The 13,179-nt window shown below is 35.9% G+C and overlaps 1 protein-coding gene across 1 annotated transcript in view; it reads left to right on the top strand.

Moving 5' to 3' along the window:
- Positions 1-220: 220 nt before the first annotated feature.
- Positions 221-13,179, top strand: part of LOC129788714 (hemicentin-2-like) — a 169,732-nt gene continuing 156,773 nt past the window's right edge. The window contains exon 1 of the mRNA XM_055825003.1: positions 221-1,531. Coding sequence (XP_055680978.1) covers positions 1,504-1,531 — 28 coding nt within the window. The 5' untranslated portion in view covers positions 221-1,503. The remainder of the gene's footprint in view (positions 1,532-13,179) is intronic.

The raw sequence follows: 13,179 nt of genomic DNA on the forward strand, positions 1-13,179 counted from the left end.
AGGGGAGATGAATTTTTGGCGTGCGAGCCCCACGAATTATTGTCAACAATTGTGTTCTCGCACGGCCACCACCACCCCCTGGCATAGAGCTCCGTTGCCCCTTAGCCGAGAATTTCCCCTGAATTTTCCCGATTCATTCGGAATTTCCCGGATAAATGTCGGCCGTGCCCCTGCTTGTGGGTGCTGCGGAAAGCAACCCTCTTTCGGTACGACCCTTGTCATTCCGGCAACGGACGTCGAATGGAACGTGCATTCGATTTATAAAGTACGCGGCAAAAATCTCGTGCGATCTTCTCCATACAGTGTGCATCAGGAGGGTTAGTTTGGTTTCTCAAAACCCCTAAAGGGAAACAAGTGAAGTGCAGTGTTTGGAGATTTGTCCAAATGACAGGGAGGATTTATTAGAATAAAAAAAGAGAATTTTCCGAGCAAACAGGAAACCCTGTGAAAAGCGCGAGAAGGCAAAAAAAAGTTATTTTTTGGAGACGGAAATTTCAATTTATACCCAGTGTGGCGGAAGTCCCCAACGAGGAAATTGGTGGGGTGTCCATCATTTTCCATACACCGCAAAACAGTGAGGATATTTTTTTGGGGCCGCGCAGGAAATTGCTTCCGGGCGGTATAATGTGCGGCAGGAATTACATAATAATAGCCATAGAGGAAAAATAGTGAAACTGTCCTACCCTCAAATGTGTGTACAGGGGGTGTGTGTTATGTAACCTGGAGTGTTTTCCCATATAGAAAAGCAAACGGTCAACCTTTGCAGAGTGTGCATAAACGATAGAGTTTTGTGGGACACAAATAGGGAGGATGGCTTCAGTGTTTGAACTGCGGTGCAAATGACATCCTCACCTCGACTAATTGCACCACGTGAAAGAGTTTAACACTCACAGACACTACTTTAGGTTGGACACAGGGCTATCGATTGAGAGTCACTTCATTAATTCAAACCACTCTGTTCCTATATAACGTTCAAAGTGTTTCGTAACCATCAAAGGTACATCAGTGAGTGAGAGAAAGCTCCACACTATACACCCCCCGTGCTTCCCTTTTCAGGGTGTTTAAGCTTTCCGGACAATAATCCTTTTTGCAAAACCACTGCTGCTGCAGCATCTTCTGCGAACAAACCATTTTCCTGCATTATCATTCTCACAGAGTGAAAGGAAACATTTGCGGAAATAAGTGTTGTAATAGAGGGATTAAAAATTCAAAGGATTTTGGGGTTTTCTCTTCGTATATAAGGCTTCAAAAGCTCATCCTGAATTCGCGCCAAAAACTATATTAATAGAGGCGAGAACAAAAGCTCCCACAGTGTATTTGTGTAGCTCTTCTTTCCTGAAATAACAGAGCTCACCCTCACAGTGTGTGTGTGTGTTTTATTAGGGATTTTGGAGGTAAAGCTTGGGTGTTAAAAAAGGCAAAATAAGAGGAGGATTTTTCGTGAGCCTGCAGGAGGATTTTCCAGTAAACTACTGCATTGTGTGGCGAGATAGCGTGGAAAATATGGATTATAGGTGGATTTTGCTAACAGGTTGGTGAAAGTTTTTTGCAAACTTTACATTCATGCTTGACACTATGTACACTATACTATGTATGTATGTATGTATTTATGCAATCCACTGGGTAATACAGGACAGTTAAAATTGACCTGGATTGCCTACAAAGTATCATACTTGATAATTTATGTGGATTGAAACTTTTCACGATAAACTCATTGAAAATTATTAATGTCTTTATGTCTGAAAAATTACTTAATTATATGAATGTGCAAAAGCACACACTAGTAAATATGAAAAGCTCACAAAAAGCTTATTTTCTCAAGATTTAAAAAAGAGTTTTTCATCATTATTATGTAAATTTTTCAATTGGCAAAATTTCAAGTAAAAGTAGCAAAATTCCTGAAGTGATTTTTATTCCAAGGAAGAATGTGATAATTTATTTAATGTTCCTGGCAATTTTCTTACATTATTGTGAGAACAATTGAGCAATATTGTATGCAAATTGGACACATAGAACTTTGACTTATTTCCAAGTCTATACAGTTCCAAGAAATTTTCCATTGTCCCTGCCTTTATGAAGAAATTATTAGTTTATTTTCCATATGAGAATGTTTATTGCAATCCAAAAGACTTTGTAAGATTTTCACGGTTATGTATTAAATTGTTCCATTGCCATGCTATAAAAAGATTTAATTTTCCATTTATTTAGTTAATTCACTTTCATTTTATTCATTTAAAAAAAAACGACAAGTTCTTTTTTCTTCTACATTCCAAAGGAAATCTTCAATAAATTTTAACAAAATTACTTTTCTCATAAAATTGATTTATCTAAGAGCTTTCTTATATAGAAGATCATCTCAGATGAGAGCTTTTTCTCGCCATATTTTCATCTGTGTGAGGTATACACAAATAAATCCCCCACAAAGGAGACCAGGAGCGCGCGGGGTTGAGAGCACGGAAACGAATATGGATTAAAATGGATGAGAAAAATCATGTTAAAGCTCCATTATCTCTTCAGTGAAAATGGAATCAAATCCTTTACATTTCCGATTCACTTGGTGCTTTCTTTTGCCCCCATCGAGGAGTATTCTCATTTTTCAGCACCCCCAACCCCAAGGAAGCTTCCGCCATGAAGAAAACTGGCGGTTTTTTGTACTTGAAAAGTGAACATTCACCCACCATTATACATTTTTTTTTCGTGCTCTCTCAACTTCAACCACCCCCCCCCCACAAATCTATTTCATTCCAAAGAGAAGGATCTTCTTTCTCTGCCCTATATTTTATTTTTATTTCCAAAAAACGAAACATGGGTGAGAGGGAGACATATCTCACAGAGCATCCCCCGTCCCATACCTCCCTTTGCTCTTGGTATAAAGCTCTGTATACGGCAAAAGCTCACAGATGAGGAATATCTAGTGTGGTTGGGTAGCAGTATAGTTGTGGTACGATGGGGGTGATATTATGTAAATTCACGAAGAGTCTTTTCACGAAATTGCCTTCCGGCTGAGGGGGAGAATGTGTCTTGTGGTATGTATTTTATGTTCTTTTTATTGCACAACATTCTCGCAACCCCCGCCTCGCGCGCGCCCGTCTATCACCTATGTGAGAATGTTGTGCCTTTCCCCCCTTAAAAATTCCTTTACCCATTCTGTCTAGATGATATGAAGCAATTTGTGGAGATTTTAATTAATTACAGTGAGTTGCATGGAATTAATTAATATTTTAGAAATTTCCGCTGCCAAGCCCCCGAAAATCTGTTTAACACCTTGGTTGTGCAGAAATGCGAGGGAGTCTTTAAGTGTGGCTTTTCACTGCGTATATAGTGTTCTATTTACATACCTAAATACGTATGTGTATATAACAGGCTTTAAGTTGAACTTTATATGTTCCAACACTAGTTGGGTGAACACTCAGATTAAATTTATACCAATTCCCGACGGTATGTGGGTGATTATGGAAGTTTGTTTTGGAAGAAAATTTTAGATGAACGACGGCATTAACCTATGGAATATAGTTTCGTGTTGATTTGACTGTACACAGGGGAGTAAAATAGCGTTGTGGTGGTATAATTCAATGTTCTAGGTTGCAAAGGATTCCTACAGACAGTGCCTTCGTACCTATATTTTTATCTTTATTCTTTCTTTAAAATGAATATTTTACTTTGAAAGCTTCAAAATGTATTTTAACAGAAAATAAATTCAAAATTAAAATTCCTATTGGGTGGAATTCACTACTCAGTCAAGTTTAAAAATTTAAGTAGGTTTTTAAGTCAGTCTTAAGGTTTTGAGTCAGTTTTTTTTTAAGTCGACCTCAAGGTTTTAAGTCAATGTTTTTAAGTCGGTCTTAAAGTTTGTAAGTCGGTCTTAAAATTTGTAAGTCCGTCTTAAGGTTTTAAGTCAGTCCTATTTGTAAGTCAGATTAACATTTTACAAATTTTGATGTTTGGAGATTGTCAGATGCACTTTTTGGAACTTAAAAAATTGAAAAGTGTAATCAGCAAGTTTTTAAGTTCCAATATGTGCATCTGACAATCTTCAAACATCAAAATTTGTAAAATTTATTGAAAAATATGCAATTTGTTAATCTGACTTAAAATTTCTAAATCAGACTTTAAAAAAAACTGTCTTAAAACCCTTAAAACCGACTTAAATTTTTAAGTCCGATTGAATAGTGAATTCCGTCCAAAATAAATCTTATAAATTGAAAATTCACGAATTAATTTAAACTATAATTAAATGGAAATTCATACGGAATACTTGAACTTTGAAAATATGAATGATAAACTCGTGAAAACAACCTCAAGTCTTGTAATTTTCCAACCCAATTTCCATGTTAACCTTTACGCCACGATGTGGGGAAAATCTCAAAAGAAAAAAGTATTTCTTTATAAAGATTCTGAGCCTTATTTCGTGTATACTTTGAGAATTTTAATAGGCTAATCAAATCTGCTGGGGAGTGTCTTAATCGATTAAATCTGTACATATTTATGTAGACGTGTTTGGTATATAGAAAATTTAGCAATACATACGGGCAAATATCATAGGCAACACCAATAATCCCTGTATTAATCTCACCCCCCGCGTGGATTTCTCTGTGTGTACAACCGAAGGCTTCTGGTGATGAATAATTATTTATTCGCGGCAGAAAGTATGGTAGAATCGAGGTGGGAATTGATGCGGGGGTTGCGTTGAGCATACAGCCAAAGCAAAATAGGGGAATGGGGTGTGAGGGGTGCGATCCCCGAGTACCCATTATAAATTATTCGCAAGCTCGCACATATCAGGCACACACACACACCATGAGACTGAGGAGGAAGTATTAGGGGCAAAATATATGCGCATCTTTATCTCGATACATATGGGTTTATCATCATAATCAAGTTATACAAATTCACCCCCATTTGATGGTCTCACGGTGGGACGTCTTAGTTCGCCTCCCCTTCTCCCCATAGTCACTCACCCTTTAGCAGTAATAAGAGCTTTTTATGAAGAGAGAGTATGGCGTACGTCCCATCCCCCCTTCTCCATTTATGTGTGGTAGAAGCAACTAACTATATAACATACATACATACAATGAGCAATGGGAAGATGATGGAGAAGATGCGACTGGGAGCGACGGATTTGGCATCTCTTCATTTCTTCGCCATATAAGGGAGATAATTATCTCAATTTTGTCCCGAAAATAGCACATATCGCACCCAAGGGGACGATCTCTGCGAAAAGGGAAAACCCGCAAATCTCTGCTTTCTCAGCACAAATTTTCTTCCATGATGCATGACACAAATTGTCTCGAGTTATATTAAATTTTTTTTGGGGTGCTTCTGCCTCCGAGACTTGGTTGCAAAATGAAGTTGTTGTGTGAACGAAAAGAATATACTTTACGAGTTTCGCATGAGTCGCAACACACAAACTTTATGAGATTCCTAATTTATCTCGTCATTTTTTCACTGCCGGGTGTGTGTGCTGAAAAGCTCTATACAGAAGAATTTTCCTTCTATGGATGAAGAATTTTTGCACCCACGACTCAGGGAAAAAAAAAGAACTCTCTGAAGGATTTTTAGTTTAGGGGAGGGAGGATTTTTTTCATGCTGTATCACGGCCGCGGAATTCCACAATCTCACCACAATCTCTGCGCTTTTTGTTCCAAAAGCTTTTCGTCAAAAAGTTCAACACATTGTGCTGTTGTGTGCTCGTTCTCATCCCTAAATGGAAGAATTTTTGTTCCATAGCATTAAGGGTTGTGCTTTTTTGTAGCTTTGCAGAGCTTGAACTGCATCCCGTGTGCATTTCACTTTGACGGCGAACAGAGGGTTTTTCAGAAGAATTATTACATAAAAAAAAATATTTTTTTGAAGAAGAAATGATCACAGAGAATTTTTTGTTATTAAAAAAAAAACTAAAAGGTAGGAGTTTGCTGGGTTGTTGTTTTTTTTTATTCTTTTCGGTAGACCCCCTGGAAAATTAACATGGGATAGAGCAAGAAGAAAATATTCTTTCTTGCACTTTTCCATGACGACCCTGCGGAAAATTCATAAAAAGCTCCATAGACAAAGTAGCTTTTGACACAGAAACTTAGCCCCGTCACAAGTGAAAAGAATTCATCTCGAGTTTTTTTCTTTGCTCTCATTTTCTCTCACCCTTCGCGGAGGCAACATAAATATTTGCACAACACAAATATGAAAGTTTCATGCTGTTCAGGAACAATACAAGATCCATGGGTGCGGGGGTGTAGAAGTACATTCTCATATGTTGATTGCATTTCTTCTCACACTGTGCTGAGGAGCTTTCTAGAGTGAAAAAGGGGTTTCACATCGTCAAGATTGACTTTTCTTCTCTTCTTAGTTTCTGTGTGTGTGTGTATATGGGAGATTTTCTTCACATATCGTTGCCTATGCAGCAGAAAAATCCCTCCATCTTCTATTCCAAATTGACATTTTTTTCCTAACTCTAACCGAGGGGATTTCCACTCCATTTGTGCGTGTGTCCCTTTGCGAGGGACGCCCAAAGCAAAAAAAAAAAGCTCTCATATGGATGGCTTTTACTATGAGAAAAATTGTAAGACGACACAATAGGCACGAGGAGTGAATGTGCTGACAATGTTGTGAATATTGACGAAGAAAAATATTTTTTTCATTAACCCAATCGATTTGCGAGTGATTTTCGCATGGGAGCTTTTTTGCGAGCTTTCTCGCTGATGGAGCAATTTTTAGGCAGAGCGTGTGGTAGAGCCTAAAAGGAGTCTAACCCTATGAGACTGCACAGACACACATTTTGCTGTATAGTCTGATGCTCTATATTATGCTCTCTATATATATTGAAAAAGCTTTCATTCCATTGAAAAGTTCTGAGTCAGTATATAGAAGAGAATGCTCTTAAGAAGAAATCTCAGAGCTTTAAATTGTTTGTTTGAGAAGAGATTTCTTCTGATTTATTTTATATTTTTGAATAGATCACGATCTGTTTGAAAGCTTTTTGTATAATTAATTCACTGAGATATTTATCCTTAATTTAGACTTAATGGATTTAATAAAATAAAATCGGTTTTGTGCTTAGTTCACTTAAATCGAGAAAAGTGTCCCAAATCGTTTCTCTAAAAAATTAAAATAAATTATAATAATTCAAATTAATCATAAATTGTAAATATAACTTCTTTTCTATTTACTACCTGTTATTATATTTAAAATTTAAAATAATTCAGCTAGCAAAGTACTCGATTTTATTATTTATTCATCCTCTCTTATTTAAAACAAATTCTTTGGAAGATATTGATATTTTTCTTCTTTCCTTTAAATATGAGTAACAGAGAGCTTTTCTTTATTTACGGAAAAGAATTTATTTGTTATTTAAGCTCTTTTCTTTGAATTCTCAGAAAGAAAATTCTTTTCCCCTTTTCTTGCAAAATACGCTCCAAGGCTAGAGGAGAGAGAGAGGGATATCTTTAAAAATAGCACATGATGGTGTATTAAGGTTCAAGTGAAGAGTAATTCCTTCTGTCAACAACATATTTTTCTTATTACCTCGAATGAGTACTAAATCCGGAAAATTATATACGACGCTGGGTAAAAACGAGAAAATGTCGAAGAAATTGTGACAAAATGCTCAAATAATAATTAAAATCGACACTTTGTTGAAACTTTCCACGAGCTTTCTAACTATAAAAGATCCCTCCTGCACCAACAACAACTTTTCCTCTGCCATCCGACAATATTTTATATTTATTGATAGTGTGACTAAAAGTCCACGCAGAAGTGCCCTAGAGCTTTTCCCATGGCATACGTACTATGCGAAGGGGGAGGGTGATGAGGAGGATAAAACTTTTTCTCACATTATACCCCAACCGCACAATTTTTTTCCCTGTCCCCTCGTAAAAATTTTCCAACTTGGAGAAAAGAAATTCAATGTGAGGTGGAGAAGAGATAGAAAGTTTATTTCTTCTCGTGAAAATTCATTTAACATGTTCGATTTATTTGGAAAATGAAATATAAAGAGAGAGAGTGAAAGAGAGCTTTTGTATGTTTGAGAAACATTTGGGGGGTGGTTGATAAAAGTTGTCGTGTCTCCTTCCACATACTTTTTTCTTGCTCCCTTCATAGATATTCCAATTTTTTTTCTTTACCAACATTGATTGAAGACTACGAACCCAATATAGTGTCGTCTTCGTGAAACATTTACTACCAATTTCTTCTGACTGTGCCACTCAATGGGCATTTTATTATGTGTGTTTGTGGAAATGATTGAGGGAAAACTTCTTTCAATTTTTATTCCATTTCTCCATCCTTCCACATTTTTCTTTCCAATTGATTTCCCACACATTTTTTCTTCTTGTGGAGTTTTCTCTTGTACAAGACACTGCTATTTAAATTTTCAGAGAAATTGAAATTTTTCTTTTTTTTTTAATATAAAATAAAAATCCTTTTCAGAGATTATTTTGCTAATAATCTTACCAATGAAATAGATTTAGAATAATTATTTCTCTCTCTCGTAGAATGAACTATATATTTATTTTATTATTATTTGCAGAATAGAATGAGTTTATATTATTTGCTGAAAATGAATTAGTAAAATTGAAAATGTATTATTTATAAATATATTATGTATATACTTCAAAATAAATATACATAAAAGAAAATTTGTTTGAAACAAAAAGCAGAAATAAAACAAAGGAATCACAGATACGACAAGCTCTCTGTTTACCCATGAACGTTTATTCAATGAAAATAACCACAAAACTTTCGAAATATATACTCTCAAAATAACTAATAATAATTTGAATTCATAGGACCGGAAGGTGGGCAAATTAATACAGGTGGCTTATATTCCACAAAGTTTTTTTTTTCAGGAGGTGGAAGTGAACAAAAATAGTCGATTTAAATGGGAAAGAAATGTGGGTGGGAAAATGAATTTTGATTGAAAATTCTCCCCTAATTTTGTATTCAGAAGTATATTTTACATTCCCTCCCCCTAACTCCGTGTATTGTTACCAAAGGAAATAGACAAATGACACAACAGGAGATGGGTTTAATGAGGCATCATTCAGGGAAAATTTCTCGCGCTCTTGTGAGAAAAAATTTATTGGTATTTTTTTGCAGATGTCAGGCTTTCCATCAAACCCACCCTCTATACATAGCAATAAAATGAAGTTCCACAAGCCAGAAGTCTAGCTTTAAATGTAAAACTTGTGTTCCACTCGAAAAAGCTCTCTCTTTGTGCAAGCACATAGGCTAGAAAAAAAGCCTTTACATGCCGCACATAATGCTGTTTGCGAAAGTTTTTGCGGACGATTCAAACAAGACAAGCTATCGCCGTCACAGAGCTTTAAAGCTCTCATCCTGGTCAAGTTTTTTTGTAGCCCCACCCGGACCAACCCCATTATTCTCTCTACTTTTCCTTTCAACCATCCATCTGCATTTTGCATGAGGTTTTCCCCGGGAAAACCATCCATTTTTTGTGTGTGTTTAACTTCAGTAAAATGTGTGCTTTTTCTGCGTCGCGCCGAATCCTTGGGGTAACTCACTACACATCCACACATACACACACACCCAACGTGGCACATCCCGGAGAAACACTCAATTTGGCGCACTTCATCCGGCAAAAATCAATCAGGAGGTATATCGTCAATTTTTCATTGTGCAAATACCAGGTTGGATGATCGGGGATTTTTTCCGCATCAAGCCTCCCTGCCATGGAAATTGGCAAGATGTGAGTGGCCAATTTTTGGGCAACATTCTCGCCCCCCTTTAAAGGCCAGAAAAAAACATCCCTTCAGATACAAAATTTATCCACTTTTGCTCCCTCTGCCATTTGAATTTCATATCCGTCTGATCCACAAGAAGGCATGGGGAGAGTTTGGGTGGAAGAGATTCTATCGGATTAAAAGGTATTTAATCGATGGAATATGGTTCTGTGAAATGGATGGAAAAAAAGCTCTCTTCTTCTTCATAGTTTGTGTGTGTGTGTTTGGGGGAAAAAGGGTCAAATTTATGCAGAGGAGATTCATAAAAACCATTTTGACCTCTCTCAGCCCACTTAAGGGGGATGGCATATAGGAACTTTACAGAGAAAATCATTCACTATTATATGGGGATTTTATCACTGAAGAAAAAGATTTTTATTGAGAAGAAACCAAAGAGGATTTTTCCGTTTGTTTCGTTTTCTGAGAATGTAAAAACAGAAAAAGAGCATAAATAGTTTAAGCTTAAATTGCGATATTTCTTATTTATACTGCTATTCCGTCAAAAGCTGCTCAGAAATCTATGTAGAGAGGAATTTGCAAAATACTTCTATGTAACTTTGTATGAGCGATTCTTTGAAAAGCTCCCTGAATATCTCGAAAAGCTCAAAATCATTTGATTGGAGTCAAACTAGGTCAAAAGACATACAAATCGTGATTCTAAAGGGAACTAAAAATATAATTACGTGTAAAAATTACTTAGAATGATTTTCTCGTAGTATTATGTTCTTTATGTTTCTGTTTTAGTTTATAGGGGAGAGCGGGGTTAAAAAAGTCACTTAAGGGTTTAGAAAAAGCTCAAAATATCATATTTCCCAAACAGATAAAGCAAAATGTATAGCTCGATTCTTTAGGATATTTCTTGCCCTACAACTCTTTCTCAGATCATTTTGTTCTATCTAGCTAGGAAATATGATATTTTAAGCTTTTTCCAAACCCTTAAGTGACTTTATTAGCCCCGCCCTCCCCTATTAAAGTTTCTTTGCAAAGCCTAAAGTTAGTAGAGTTATAACAGTTAAGCTGACAAAAATGATAAATTTAAGCATAAAACTCTTAAATCAAACAGAGAAGTAGTAAATTCAAGTCTAATTTATAGGCCCCCTGATAAATCCAAAGCATCACAGAAAGTATTTTTAAAGTTGACAGAAACTAAATTCTCTTTTTTTAAGTCTGCCTAACTTCCCCTCAATTTTTACCAAAAAATTAACTCATTTGAACATTGAAAAAGCTCATCAATGCTTTTCAACACTTTCACAGATAAATTGAATTTTTTACTTGATTTTTGTTTTTAAATTTCTCTCGATTTTCACTTTTTTTATAGGATAAAAAAAAATCACATTTTGATTGAACACCCGGAGCTTTTAAAGCGAAAAAGCTCTATAATTTGTCAAAAATACCATCACTATCATTTTTCCATTAATTGCACTCCGGGGCTTCTCATGGGGATTATTTTCTTTGGAAAAATGTAATTTTTCAGCCTAAAGCTCACAGCTTATGTATGTAGTGTAGGTATTGCTCTGAGCTTTTTCTTGGCATTTTCACTTGCCTTCTCACTGTGCTCGTGTGGCCCTCTTGGCAAAAACAGATTTTCATTATTCATTGAAATGTGTAAAATTCGGTGCTGTGTGCCCCACTGGTCTGCTTTCGCATCACTTTTTCCATGCGTCTGGGTGTGAGGGAATGATTTTATGTGCTTTAAGAGAAAAGTAGCTCACTTATGGTGTGTGACAACAACAAGAGCACACCCCATTTAGTTTAATGCCGGTGAAATGAGTCAACCTCCCCAGTGTTGGGTATGGTGGAGATGAAAAGTGTAAAAGTGTGTGTGTGTGTGTGTGTGTCTTTGGGGTGCGTTGTATTTTTGGTAAAAGGGAGAGCAATGTGGGGATGATGCCCTTATTATTATGCTTGAGGGTGCAAAATGATAAATGATGGAAAGGAAAATTCTCCGACGAGCCCGGCCACGCCATGGGGGTGGGCAGATGAATTGATGGGCTCTTGAGGTAGACCCACTTTTGGGGAGAGCGAGGCGCACCTTCACGGGGGATAAAGTCGCTTCTTTTGGATATTTAATCATCACACCATGCGAGCCCCGGTTGCGGAGGTGGACGATGTAACAGACAGACAGACAGACAGACGCTTTCACCAAATTCTCTAGCATCATCCTCCTAAAACACTCAAATATTTATCATTGTAGATTCATCACAATTCCCCAAGCGATGAGGAAGTCTGTCGAACTATTTTTAGAACATTTTACAAATGATATAACTTTAAGCATTTCCAAATATTTATGCACAAAACAAAACCAACGTTTTGGGAAACTTTTAATTTAAATTTAGAGTTTGCATGTTAAAATGGAAGCTCTTCCTTTATTTGTATTTGTATTTGTTTTAAGTAAGTGGTTGTAATTCATTTCATTTTATTTTTTCTTGTTTTGGTTGTAATTGAAGCTTCTTTCTTTGTGAAAAAAAATGTAAATCGAAGGAATTTTCCTAATAATGAACAAAAATTTACGGATTTGAAGATAACTTGGTCGATTCTAATGTGAAATGTGGAACCTTTCTGAACGATTTTTCTTTAAGATTTTCCTATAAGGATTTTCGATAGTTTTGTAAATATTTGTGTGGTGAAAACACATGAAAAAAACAGAAGAAAAACTAGAAAATCGTATATAAAAGTGGCATTTTACATCAAAATCTTACAACAGAGATGATCAAAATTAAAAGTTGAGTAACGAAATTGTCGTTATTGTTTGTTACCTTAGATAGCTTTTTAAACTTTTTATTAATTTCCTTTAAAAGTCACCTAAAAAATTTAACAAAAAAAAAACATGAAGCTCCATCCAAAAGTTATGGGAAAATTCCACGAATCTCCTCTTGATTTCTTCGTTTTAATTAATTGGATTGTATTCAAAGAAAAATCCCAACAATCAGTTACAATACTAAGAATTTAAAAAGCTTGAATTGAAAAGCTTTATAAAAAGAAAATAAGAAAAAAATGTGAAAACTCTGCTTTGGTTTTCATTAGCAAGAATATAAATTCATTAGAAATGGCAGCGAAAGAGCAACAAATTCTTCATATTCTGTATAGTGGAAAATGTTCTTCTCTGCTTGAAAATTCTTCCACTTCTCATCGTGATACAATAAATTGAAATTTCAAGTGAAACTAACCCATCCTCTTGTCATGCAAGTGGCTCTCCTTAGAAATTCCACACAACACACTGTAAGGAAGACAGGGACAGATCAATTATTCTCATCACTTTGTACATTTACAACAAGAGAGCAGACTAATCTGCCTCGTTGCAGCTGTAGTGTCAATTTCTCCCACATTAATTGCAAGTAATTTAATTTATTCTCCCGTTGTATTGTGAATGTGTGCTAAAATGCTACAACTTATATGTAGGTAATGAAAATCCCCCTGAGGATGGGAAAATTGGCTCTAAATTGTTCTG

This window comes from Lutzomyia longipalpis, chromosome 2, assembly GCF_024334085.1.
Source record: "Lutzomyia longipalpis isolate SR_M1_2022 chromosome 2, ASM2433408v1".
NCBI classification, from domain to species: domain Eukaryota; kingdom Metazoa; phylum Arthropoda; class Insecta; order Diptera; family Psychodidae; genus Lutzomyia; species Lutzomyia longipalpis.